At 33.4% G+C, this 14,373-nt stretch overlaps 1 protein-coding gene across 1 annotated transcript in view; it reads right to left on the minus strand.

The window, feature by feature from the left end:
* Positions 1-7,752: 7,752 nt before the first annotated feature.
* Positions 7,753-14,373, minus strand: part of LOC150078721 (carbonic anhydrase 13-like) — an 86,803-nt gene continuing 80,182 nt past the window's right edge. The window contains exon 7 of the mRNA XM_090382296.1: positions 7,753-7,975. Coding sequence (XP_090238422.1) covers positions 7,838-7,975 — 138 coding nt within the window. The 3' untranslated portion in view covers positions 7,753-7,837. The remainder of the gene's footprint in view (positions 7,976-14,373) is intronic.

A 14,373-nucleotide genomic window follows, 5' to 3' on the forward strand; every position in this document is an offset into this window, starting at 1 on the left:
TGGATGAAAACCCTTGTATCAAAACATTTACATATAAGGAACTTAGGATATATAAAGCTTACTGACTTTTCAACTATCACAGCTGTAATATTATTCAATCTAATCAGTGGAAGCTCTATTTACATACATTTCAACATTGTCAAAATGTTGATTAACAACTTCTATTAGGAATAACGTACTTTTCACATTTATGATTTAAAATTCAAGCAACATAGTTTTGGAAGCTCTGTTTGTAAGGTTCAATAAAACAGTATATAGAAAATAGAACATTTGCGTTTTCTTTGATATTTATATAGTTTCAATAATTTTTGCCTATATTTTATTATGGTGATGAATTCACAAATATCTCGAAGTGATATCCTGTATGTGTTAATGAAATTGTGTGGTAAATTATATTATTAAATTATGTAAAAATGAGATCATTTTTCAACTAACAAACCAGAAAAAGATGTATACTACTTCAAGAATTTGGAAAAGGGCTTGGATAATTATTACATTGCAGAAGGGAATTAGAGGTAGCATCTTCTGCCTTTAGTGCTTAATTTATTGGAAGACTGACTGCAAGCAGGAAGGAATCCAAAATCCAATAAAGGACAAAACTAAGGTGAGATGGGAGGAATACAGTAAAAACTTTCGATTTCAGCAACCTTGGATTAGAGCACAGTCAATGACAATTTTATTGATAGTTTGTTACCAAGTGATTTAGATCATTTACTCTATCATTGTGTAATATTGTACTGCACTTTATTCACATACGTGTGTCATACTATATATACACAATGAGCATATCAAATAAAAAGTGCAAACCATAAAAAAATGAATAAACTAACATGGAAAATTCAAATTTAGAACTATAAGCAGATATATACAATGAGCATAGAGCACCGATGACAAAGCTCTTTCCATTTCATAATGCACTATCTTGCTATTGCACTACTTCAAATAAACAGCACCATCCTATTGAAATAAGGAAGTATTATTTGACTAGAGCAATTTAGGGGGAAATTTGCACTGGAGGTGGAGTGTGGTATAGCTATTACCTTTTCTAATATAAACACTTGTTTCATAAGCCTAGAAAAATACAAATGTTCAGATATCATTTCACTATTGCAGATAAACCAACATTTCTTTGCTTTGACTAGAAAATGCTGTTTATCTGAAACAAAGCAATTTTTAGTGAAATTGGAAGTGATTTTTGATCTATGCCAAGAACCAATGATAATTATTTGTGAATGCCTGCACTAAAAGCTTGTAAGTTTTGGGGACTACTGGACTCTAGAACAACCATTAACCTAAAGATTTAACTGTTTGAAAATATAATGGATTTCAGAATTCCAAAGTTGAAAGTTTTACAGTATATGTGCATGTTGCGCACCATATATTGGAAGGAGTTTAATGTGTGGAATTCAATGAACTAAATCTCTTCAGATTACTGCAGTTTCTCAGAAAATAGGTAACTGAATGAACGGCAGAATCAGAAAATCAAGTTTCCGTTCAATGGCATCCCCTTCAAGTGTATCCTGCAGGGGCTAAATACTAGAGAAATGAAATAAATTGCATTTGTACCAAATGAATGCGGCAGCTTTTCTAATTGATATTGCACAACAGCATCCTCATATTTTCACATATCTATTTTGTATCATATATTGTGGCCTGAGATATTTCTAGTTTTGTGTTTGTTCCTTTCCTTGCAGAAACCAGAGCATACATAAAAATGCTAATAACTATGTGTAACAATCCTTGTAATATTTTTAGTTTAACACACATTCAATTATTATATGAGTAATATATATAATAACATGAATTTTTTTAACATAATGAGTGGCCTAAAAATACTGTGACGAAAACTGTTAAACAGTAAGAAATGAGTGACCAAAATGAAGTAGAATTAGCATGCGACGTATCAAGTCAATTTGAAAACACTATGCATCTCTGCATTCATTTTCCATCAGAGGGAGTTTTAGCCCCTCTCAGAGGCTGCAAGTAGACCTGTCATTGGTGAGACTGAAGCCTTTGCTGGTTAGCTACATTTTCTCTATAGAGGGTGTACTACTAGACAGAGAACCCATAAAATTAACAGCTCTATAATAAATGCTTGGATATATAAAGAAATGCACCATTCTATATTACAGGCATCCCAGACCATGTTAAACAGATCCAATTCATAAGAAATTGTGAATGTGAATTCACATTTCTTATGAATTGGAAATGTCAATATCCAGATACAGCTGGATACAATATTCTAATTTCTCCAAAACCCACTGTATGAACCATGTTGATTACTGCATAATCACACAAAACACCATTCCATTTGTGGTATGGTTTCCAGGTGTTTTACAAGCATTTATTTAATGGGTTCTCTACTTAGAGGTAGATCTTGTGATTTTATAATAATCATTTAGCAATTTTTATTTGAAGTAAGCTCATTGTTTTTATATCACAGAATGTTTGAACCACTATCAAGTGATTATATGAAACAAAAATTTTACACACCTTCAATAAGACCTGCAATGTATTATTTGCATTGAATTGCACTGCTTCTGCATAAACTAGCAGATTTAATTTAACATCTAATAATCTATATCCTTTAAAAGAACTCCACTCTTTACATGATGTAATGACACATCACATAAAATTACCTAAAACTGTTTCTTACTCCCATGAAATAAAATTTAACATTCAGATTAATAATACATAAATAGAAGAAACAGGAATAATTCACTGGGCAACTTTTCTACAATAACTAATCACAGATAAGTCCCACTAATTCTTATTTCTGAAATGTGGCATTTTTTTTAATTAAATATATGCAGTGATTTACTTTCTGTAAAAAAATAAATATGCAAGTTAAAATAAGATAATGCAAATCATGCTATAATTGCATCTCTATAAGTCTTTTAGTGTAAGGCAGCGGTTCCCAACCAGTGGTTCTCAATAAAAATTCTGTAATAGCATCTGCTTAGATTTACATAGGTATATTATTGTAAACTACAAAATAACTAATAATAAACAAAAAAGTAAAAAAAAATTAAATTAAATAAAAAGTAAAAATTGTCAAAGAAAAAAAACCACATCTCCCATAATTCCTTATAATTATTGTACTATCTTACAGTATATCATGTTAAATAAATATGTTTTCCATACTATTTTTTTTTTCATTTTCAAGGAACATTGTTATGCATAAGTACTTTTTTTTTTAGAACATACAGTACTTAGTATCGTGAATGGGTTGAAAAGTTGAAGGAAAATACTTGACATTAAATTGGAACATCTGTAGATTGTAATTTTCAGGAATACATATGAATGAAGGTGATTCCAGAAAACAGAAGTTGAATGAATAAGTGAGGAAGAAGAAAAGTTGTTTTCTGTGAGTTTAAACTTGGACAGCAAAATGATGTTGACTGGTTGTGGCACGTGTTCGGACTGCTTTGAAAGAGAGGGCAGCAGGAATTACAGAAGCCAATTCAGAAGAACAGTGACATGCAAGTATCTACAGAAAAGGCATGCAACAGAAAGTCTATGAGACAGAGAGTGGAGAGACTCTGTTAGAGATGAGACATCAATTAGCCTAACTGCCCTCTTTTGAATGGAATCTAGAAGCCTGAGAGAGGTTTTGGGAGCCCGTCCCAAATGTGGGAACAATATTCCATGGTAGGTCAGATTTGTGATTTCTACAGAGTCGACTGTTTGGAAGAAAAGTAATGCCGGGAGCAAAAGAGAAAACCCAGTTTATTAGATGCAGAGGAAGCAATATTTGTAACGTGCTTTATGCCAAGAGAGATTAGAAGTCAGGGTAAATTCCCAAGATCTTATCTAGAAGTCGGAGCATCATCGAAGATAAGCATAGAAGCAGAAGAATCCTTTTTGCGAGATATAAGACAGGATTGAGTTTTAGAAGAAATTAAGTTATCTTTGCCCCACTGGAGAATTATTTGGAGATCAGCATTTAAGGATTTGGCAGTGGATATTAGAGAAGTTGAAGCTGTTTGAGCAGGGCAAGGTTTCTCAAACTGGAAGGTGGTCATTAATATAAGAGTGGGAGAAAGAACTGAACCTTGGGGAACACCAGCATTAGTGGACAAGTTAGAAGACAGAGCCGTCTACCATCACCTGCAGTGAGCGGCTAGAGAGAAAACTGGATACCCCGTTACAAAGAACAGCTGGCAAATCATAGGATGGAAGCTTATTTAGAAGACCTTTATGCCAAACATGACCAAAAGCCTTTGAAATGTCAAGAGAAATGGCTTGAGTTTCAAACTTTTCCAATGAATTAGTCCATAAATGGGTAACATAAGCCAGAATATCACCAGTGGATCGACACTGATGGAATCCATACTGGCGACTGTTGATCAGATAAAGATTTTCAGATAGTTTTAAGAGTTAGCGGTTAATTGATTTCTCCATTACTTTGGAAAGAGTAAAAGTAATTGCAATGGGATGATAATTGGATGGAAGGGATTTGTCACCCCTTTTTAGAAACTGGCTGGATATGAGCAAATTTCCAAGCAGAATAAAAAATACCTTTGGAATAAGAAAGTGAAAAGACTACACAAAACAGGAGTAAGCTCAGGAGCGCAGGTTTAGAGAACAAGTGGAGAAATACCATCAGGACCTGGAGTTTTCTTAGCATCAGATTCATCAAAATCCTTCTGACATCCTTTTGACAGAAGCCAACAGGAGCCATTGAAAGGAGTGTGCTGGGAATGGTTTGAGGTGATTTACCAAGATCATCAATACATGAGTTGGAAGAAAAATAGGATGCTAGCAGGTCAGCTTTATTTTTGGCTGATGTGGCAACAGAACCATCTGGTTTTGTCAGAGGTGGGAACAGAGATGGGCAAAATTTGCAGCCAATAGCCTTGGCAAGAGACCAGAATGCTCAGCTACCAGTTGGATTAAAAGCAAGTTTTCTACTCTTAGCCTGTTCGAAATCTAGTTTGGCTAGATTTCGAACAAAGTATACAAAGCTTTACAAAGTATAAATAATACTTAATAATTTTTATTATTATGCAATGTCGCTTATAAAAAGGTAGTACTGGAAATATTTTATAATAAAAATTCAGAAATATTATATGATTTCAGAGAATATAGGCTTAGTGATTCACATTAAAAATATTATGTTGAAAGGGGTTTGCGAGTCAAAAAATGTTGGGAACCGCTGATGTAAGGCAAGGATGCAGGCACAAGTCATTAGTTGAAAAGTTTGTTGTAATGAAGTCTTTGTAGGGCATGATGCACAATTCTTAACTCAACTGAAAACAAACTGTTACAAAGGCATACAAATTGACAAGAATCAAATTCATATTTTTAAAAGCAGTTATGGTCCAAATTAAAAAGAAAACTTCACACAGAATTTCAACCTTCCTTAAACATAATCCCAATCAAATTTTTTGAGATTACAGGGACCCTTGGGCAATATCAATTCTATTCAAGCAACCCCCTAAAGGCATCTTTATTAACTGAACTAGAATTCAAGCTCTTCCTGTTATTATAAGTTTTGGCTAAAAAGCAGCCAAGAAAGCCCATGATGTCCTATTTTTGATGATAAAAATTCTAAGGTAATTCCCATTCTAAGGTAATTATAGATTGCACTTGGAATGTTATGTACAAGTATGGGCAACCAACATGAGATCTGCAAAAGGGTGACTGTATGATGTATGAGAAAAGACTTCAGTAATGTGGGCTACAGAGCTGGGCAACCAGGCAACTTAGAGGGAACCTGATTGAGGCCAATAAGGCTCTGAGAGGGGAAAGTGAAATGAATGAAGGCAAAATTTTTGTTATAAAGGATTCCAGAACTAAGGGACCATAAATCCAAATTATGCAGGAACCAGTTTAGACTGGCTTTTAGGAAGTTTTCTTTCAGTTATAAATATCTTTTATGATATTAAAATAAAAAATAATAAAAAATGAATGTTCACAGCTGATTTTGAATCCAGTGGCAAAAAATAACTAACAATGTTACCACTCAAACTGAAAAAGTGCTGCTGAAATCAGTAATTAGAATTTTAAAAAGACAACTGAAATAATTTAACTATTCAGTTCCCGTTAAACCTGTTGGGACTTTGAAGTAACTGCAGGGATTTATTGTTTCAATTAGCCAAAAAATGTAAACAAACAGCATTCCTTACAAGGAGACAGACCTTTTTTTGTGTTGATAATGCAAAGAATTCATTTGTTTCATTTATACGGAGTATTAAAAGTAACAAAAAACTAACAAACTATTATGGAGAGGGGAAAAAAAAAAAAAAAATTGGTTTAATTTGCCTACAAATGGAATAGCAAAACAAAATGAACTAATTTTCAGCAAAAAATTAGGATCCATGGGCTGCACTTAGAACATTCAGATGAAAGAATGCAGTAAAACTGTTTTATCTGTGATGTTTATTCAAAGCATATTGTATGAGTTTCATTACTAAAGCTTAATGTTCAATAATCAGTCAAACAGTTCACTAAGGTCTAACAGAATACAGTAAACCCTTGATGTTCATGGGGGGGGGTCCCGGGAAACTGCTGAAAATATCAAAACCATGAATATTAAAACCAAAGCCTTATGGAAAAAAGGAGGTTTAAGTTTCTTACAGAAATCACGACAAAATTCATGATCAACAAAAATTAAACATATTGCAATAACCATATTTATTATAACAAAAATAAATATAAATACTATGAATGTTTTATATGAAGAATAAACGAGAAAAAAAAATCAATTCACCACGATTATGATATTGAAAAAGATGACGAGGGTGCTATGATACAGGTAAATGGATTAGAGATGCAGCATCTTTAATGTTCTTAAAAAAAAACTATGTATGGATATTTGTTTTGACTTTCACTGCAAATCCCTATAAGTCTCCTTGTAAGGGGACTGTAAAAGCTTCCAATCCTCTTTTAAAAATTAAACATCAAAGGATCCCCTTCAAATGTCTTGTCATCCAGAGCATTAAACATGTCCAAAATCTCTGCCAGTGCTTTAAGCAACAACTGAGGTTTATGAATTATATCACCTTTTTTCTTTTCTACTTTTTGAGATCAGTGAACCCACTCCTCCTATATCATGTGCCAAATTCAATCTTCTGTTCCTCTTCTTCTATCCAAGGTAGATGACTTTCAGGCTTTTCACCACAAAAATCTTCCAACATGCCTCCCAAGCAGATAGTTTTATTTCACTTAGAGATTCCTTTATATCTGTTATAGTGTTAACAATGTTTTACTTTTAACAGCAACTTCTAACATACAGGATTTGCTCCCCATCTGGTGGAGAATTCTTGCAAGCATGCAGTGGGTGTAACATGACTTTAATGTTGCAATGAGATCCTGATGCATCAGTTGGAACAGGGTTTCATCTACACCTCTGGCCGTATAACTATACAGAGACAAGTACTTATATATGCTGGAAATGTAACATAGGCTTGCAGAAAAACTACTTGCAAATGACTAAACTGCAAATATTGAATAGGCATATTGTACAGAGATGACTTACAAATATTGATACTAAAATATTCATATCACTGCCATTAATTTAAAAATTGAATAAATTTTGAACTTCCCTGTTTCTTCAAGTTTTCGGCACATGATTAGTATACTAGTGTCCCTTAATTTTAAAAGCACGTAGATTAATTCAAATTAACTCAAACTTAATGATATAAGAAAAACCAATTACAAAAAATAAAAATAATTTTTTCTTAAGTTCTCTCTCTCTCTCTACACACACACACACACACACACACACACACACACACACACACACACACACACACACACTTATATAAAATATTCACGAATAAGAAGTCAAAAATATATATATTGTTTCTATCTTTCTATATAATTAACACAATTAGTAAGGGGCTTCACACACGACACGTCCATAAAGAGGCTGCGGTGGACGGTAATTTTCAACAAGAAGACTTTCATGTTCACCTAAGTGATTATTTTCTCCTTCAGCACAGAAGTAAAGTTTTTTAAACTTGTCCAACTGAAATAATAAAGAAATATTAAGGCATCAAATAATCATCTTGTTGCCAATACTCAGTAAATCATTAAAACTTATTTAGACTATGACAACAAATTGTGCAATTATATTAACAGTACATAGCTAGAATTTATGTAAATAGCTAGTAAGGCATTATTATAAGTCTCATATTGTGAAATACTTCACAATGAGCTGCCTATCTCTTACACTTCAAATAAGTAACACTTTTCCATTAGAGAAGTCTATTGTTGCTTATTCTTGGATGTGTACCAGTACACAGACATTGCTGTTTTGAAGCTATTTAGCTTCTCAATGGTAGAGGGATAGGTTCGTGGGGGCTATAGCATTTATGACTTTATTTTAAGCTAATTGTTAATATATGAAAATATCATTATATGTAAAAATACTACTATTATAGATTCTCAATTAACAAAAGCAATTGTTATCACGTGTTCCATGCAATAGTAAGAAATTTCTTCAAATTTTCAAAACTGAAGCTTTATTGAAAAAATAAGTTTCACAAGAGAGAGAATTTTTATTTATTTATTTTTTTTCTTACTTCATGTTTTAAACATATTCCAGGTACTAGAGTATGCTTGAAACATGTTACATTTCTGGAATTCACATCAATTTCAACAGAATGTTTTTTGGTAACCTTGGCAACATTATTTCTCTATATCTTCATTAGAAGAAAACACTATCATATATTTTTCATACAGCACAACCCTTATTACTTTGGGCACAGCTAATTTCAATCATAACATCAATAACTACTTGCAAAGACATCAGATTTATCAATGATCTAAGATGTATGAAAGGTGATAGACAATGAATGAAAGATTATTGCAGATTGACTTTCTCAGCAGCAGCTGTTTAATGATGTGGACTATAGGTATATTCTCTTCAACCAAACTGTTGACAGTGCCTTTCACCTTGTCAAATTGTTTTGAATAGTAAAGTGTAACTGATATCCTTGTCTTGGGGGGGGGAATACAAATCCAGGTGAAACTTCTCCAGCAGTTAAAGATGTAATGGAGTTTTCACAAAACCTTGCCACTGGGCAGACAAGAAATAACCACATGCTAATAAAAATCAATATTATTAACGCAAAACTTCCCTTCAACCTCTCACCGGCTTGGAACCTCTCGCAGCTAAAGTTCCCACGTGTCAAAAAGAGCATCACGAGAGTATAGACCAACTTTAAATACAGTAATACCCCGACTTACGCTACCCCGACTTACGCGAACTCGGAGTTACGCGGTTCTTGATTTTTTCGTTTGGCAACGCTGCCGCCCACTATCTTCAAGGTCGTTTTTCATATGTTATCGATATACGGTGCGACGGCGGAGAATGAGAGCGAAAGATGAACAAAATTCAACTTTGCTGCTTTTATGTTTTTTATATCAGTGAAGGGGAAACACATTTCACCATAATAACGTAAAAACCAACACAATTCCAGCTATCGGTATAATCGCAAATGCAATTAGATCGAGTTTACTACCAGTTTATAACAGATTTCACTAGCAGAAACGCAACTGGATTTTTATTGTTTTATGGTAGTAACCCCTAGAAATGTGAGGTGTTAATAGTGTATCTCTGCCTTTATGGTGTTGTTTATTCAGTTGCTACATGCGCGCAGCTTTGTTTATGCCTATCAAGCGTGCCTCCTCGTTTTGTAATTGTGCTTTATTCCCTAAAAATGAGTAAAATACTTAATTAAAAGGTGTGAAAAGGAAGCGTCCTGGTGAAGACACTGCAGATTCAGAGAGAAAAAGAAAAGCAATTATCGATAAACAGAGGCGGACTGGGTCAAAAATTCTTACCCGGGAAAATTTATAGTGGCCTCATACTATGGTTTATGGCCAAAATCACACTGGCCCACCGGGGTTTCCCCGGTAAGGCTTATGGCCAGTCCGCCTCTGTCGATAGAGAAAAAAATATGAAATTGTGAAACGCTTTGAGCGAAATGAAAGACCATGTGATATTGCACGTGCTACAGGCCTAAATGAAGCAACGGCGAAAAGCACATGACAATTGCAAACTTGACAGGTTGAAAATTGAAAAGGGCTCAATTGTAAAGGGCTTAAAAATTTTAGAAAACAGACTCCAACGAAGAACGCGTTATAGCTACAAAGCAAGGAATAAAAAAATTATTAGCTTGCTACGAAGAAATTCTGCGTGAAAAGTCGTCAGACGAATTTGTTAGATTTTATGAAGCCATCGACATCGAAATAACTTTTTTACGTAAGTCATTTGTTTTTTTAATACATATTTTGTATTAATATGTATAAAGAACTGCAATTTTATTAATATTTTTCTTCTAAACTAGTGTTTTTGTTAATCCTTGGTCCCAATTAAGCAAAATTTATACGTATTTATATGCAAAGTTGTACCCCGACTTACGCGAATTCGACTTACGCGATTTTCGTCGGACCCACCTATCGCGTAACTTCGGGGTATTACTGTACAACACGCACTCACTTCTCTTCCATTTGCCAACTGATGATGGTTCATTTAACGAAAGTCTCTCGCAACGACTATTGGCACCACCGGTCTTCTCTTTTATTTCATTCTTTCATTCGCGTCCTTCAACCTTTTGATGACAACCAAGGATTGGAGATCTGCACTTCTACTTCCTTGAGCTCATTTTAAAATTTGTTTAAAAATATTTTTACCCCATTCTCTGCCTTAGTTCTTTTTAATGCTTCTTCCAAACTAAATTCAGCCACCATTTACCAATAAATTTATTGCAGATTTATACAAGGTGAGTACCGTTTTTTAGCATTTGCCATTCAATTTTTTTAGTCAGTTTTGTCACGGTATTATAAGACTACTATAATTTCACTATCACCACATGCTAATATTAGCAAAATGATGCGAGGAAGTCAGTTTTAAAAGCATCAGCCATTAAAAAAACAAAGCTCATTTCATTTACCCATCATCCCTTTTAATAATTTGTTCAAATTTATTCATTGTTTGATTAAATTTATTTAAATTACCAACTACTTCTGCAACTAGTGTTGCCTGGTGTCCAGTTATTACCCAGACAGGTCCAACATTTGAGCTTACTGTCTGATAAACAAATTGAGCAAATAATGAGCACTTCTCATGTGTTTGGATGTGAAAGATTTTTCCTTTTCTAACTCTTATCATTTTTTTTTTTTTTTAAATTGATAAAAGTTGTGCAACCAAATTTAAATTAAGTTGTAAGTAAATTATTATTTTGAACAGTTTTAATTTAGTTCCAGTATATTTTAGATTAGAAATTCTTTTCCCTTCCAACGAGAAGGTCCCTCCCTCCAGCAAACTTTTCTTATGGGTGTTTTTATGAAAACCAACAAGTCTATCCATATTAAAGTAATTGATGTGAATGTGCAAAAACCAAAAGTTGCAGATAAATGAAGCCAGAGGTTGCAGATATGTGCAATCGATAGTTGTCCAGTTTATTTCAACAATCAATTACACTCTGGCTCAAAGCAAATTTCTGTACAATCCTGCAACCATCCTTTTCTAATTTAATTTTATGTCCTCACGTGCATGTGTCACCTGAGAAAGAGCAAGGATGCCATCAGTACTTAGTTACTCAACCCATTTAAAGTTAAGCACTTCAATCATGTCTCTTTGAGGGTACTGCCTAGTTTCCAGATGTTGCGATTTACAGAACAAGTCTTCATAAGAGTATCTCTTTATGCTCCCTCTGCAATTCTGTGGAGTATATGCAAAACAAGTCATGTGAAGTGATAAAGGGAAAAGAATTTTATGAGCTGTTGAAGATTTCTTCATAGAGAAGCTGTGTTGGCTAGGAACAGCAGGATGCTTTCATGCTTAATTCCATCTGGACAAAGCCATAAAAATCATAAACACAGCATTTGTAAAAAGTTGGGCACAACGATTTAGCTAGTTGCCCTTCAAGCAAGCTTATATAGCATCAAAAAAAAAAAAAAGTTCAACCATCTGTACCCTTATAATAGTACCCCTTTATGCACCGCCTGCAATTCCGTGGAGTATATGCAAAACAAGTCATGTGAATGGTTCATTTTTGTATTTTACCAAAATACCCTTCAAAGAGGAATGCTGCAACAGTAAACGCTTGGCATAAATTAAATGAAAAGTGAAATTTCTTGGAAGCAGTAGAATGAATGGCAAGAAGATGTGCTTATTGCTAGTCTTCCAAGTTACAGCTGTTAATTTTTTTATTTGGCTGGTGCAGCAAAAGTCTGTGGCCATATAGCTAATACTAACTCAGTGGTTTTCAACCTTTTTTTTTTTTTAATAACGACACCCCTACTCAATTTTCTTCCTGTTAGATCTGATTCTCTCTCTGTATATATATATATATATATATATATATATATATATATATATATGGCGCCTCCGTAGCCAGGTGGGAAAGAGCAGCAGTGCATAGCACACGCTTCTTGATTAGACCGGGGTTCGAGCCCGTCACCACCGAATGCGGAAAGGTCAGGGAATGACCACCGCATATCCCGGAGCAATATGGCCTTAGTTGCTAATGCTCCTAATAACAAACAACAAACAGCTGTATATATATAATATTAAAAAATATATACGTTATATAATAGTTATTACAATCATATAATTATAAAAATTACATATATACAGTATATAATAATTTTATTCTTTATATAGAGATACTAAGTAAATATCAATTATAGATCACCACAAAATTAAAGATACTGTACACCTTTTTATAATGAAATAAACATATATATTTTTAAAAAAATAAGTTTAAGTAACTTAAACCAAAATTACGTGGCACACCGGAATGTTGTTGCGGCACGACAGTTGAAAACTACTGTACTAACTGTAACTTATTCAGTCTATGGTTTAAAAAAAGAGCTCACTTTTGACATTGTCATTTGCTATGAAAACAAACAATAAATAACTGCAGAAGTTAAAGATATTGGACTAAAATAATAAGTGGTTACTTCAGTTCATTTCATGCGTATGAAATACTGGTAAATAAAAACAAAACTGTGGAAATAAAGTTTATTTGGTATTGCTCATGCTTTTCAAATGCTGCAGATAGTAAACATGGAGAATTATAAAGACCACTTTTCTATTTCTCATATTAATATTTACAGTATTAAAAATTTTGTTTTCCAAAACTCAAAAGGAACTACAGAGTATGCTATATCAATTTATCAATCAAGAAAAAGATATTAGAGCAAATATGTGGCAACATGTACATTTATTCAACGTATGATAAAATTTCTATTTTTCTTTCAAAGTTTAATTTAAAATTTTGCATTCCAATACAGGAGGGAAAACTAATGTAGAAAAAGGAATTTTTTAAACTAAAATATGAAAAAAAAAAAAAAAAAAAGGTATTTATTAGCATTTTGTCTGATTATTTGGGCTTTAATTACTACTTTAATTGCTTTTTTTAATTATTGTGCATTTAATTTCATAAACAATCAGTAATTATAAGTAATTATAATTATGCAATTATTGATAACTCAAAGCTATTTTAGGTTAATCTATAATAGCACTAGGCATATGCACGGAAGCTCACAATGGCACTCAATCAGTACTCCGCAGTTCACTACTTCATCAACATCTGAGAACTCGTGGGCTGGAAAATCCTGGGTAGAGCTCTCAAAAACCCTCCAGTGCTCTGCTCAAATCGGCAGCAGCTCTCAACTTTCAAGCGGCACTTTCCCAACAGCATCAAAATCAATGTCGGCAACACTGAGGTCTGCCGACATTGTGGTCCAGTAATTCAGCCAACAGTGGAAAAAAAAATAATAAAAAAAAAAATATATCAATCCATATTCACATGCTGTCACCATTTTTGTAACTGTCATTAAAACTAAAACTGACTCCAAGTGAAAGATGTCCAGCTTGGCTCAATCGGTCTATCAGGTTACACCAGGATTGTACTCTATGGTACGACCCTATATCATCAGTATCTCAGATGATCCAGTTCAAATGCAATTATTGATAACTCAAAGCTATTTTAGGTTAAACTTATGCTGGAGAAAGCAATATATTTGCTGTGATATGTATTATATAAATGTTGTACGTGTATTCTATGGATGTTGTATGTGTATTCTATGGATGTTCTTTGAATTCTATGCAGTTTTTTTATGTTTTAGCAGTTTGTATGTAAGTAAATATATCTGTCTCCAATTAGATTGTTAGATTCCTTTGGATGCCTGTAACAGGAATAGTATCCTTGTAAAATTTTGTGAATAAAGAATTTTATTAGAGGTAATCCTCGTATAACACGGTTATTAGGTTCCTATAAAATGTTATGTTGTGCAAAACTGTGTTATACGGAACCAAGATAAAGTACAAAGGGGGGGGGTTACGTTCCAAAAGCTAACAAAAATACATCATTCTAGATTTCACGTATCTTCTGCTCTCTTTAAAAAAAT

This window comes from Mastigoproctus giganteus, chromosome 10 (genome assembly GCF_048544385.1).
Source record: "Mastigoproctus giganteus isolate SK-2022 chromosome 10, ASM4854438v1, whole genome shotgun sequence".
In the NCBI taxonomy this organism is placed as follows: domain Eukaryota; kingdom Metazoa; phylum Arthropoda; class Arachnida; order Uropygi; family Thelyphonidae; genus Mastigoproctus; species Mastigoproctus giganteus.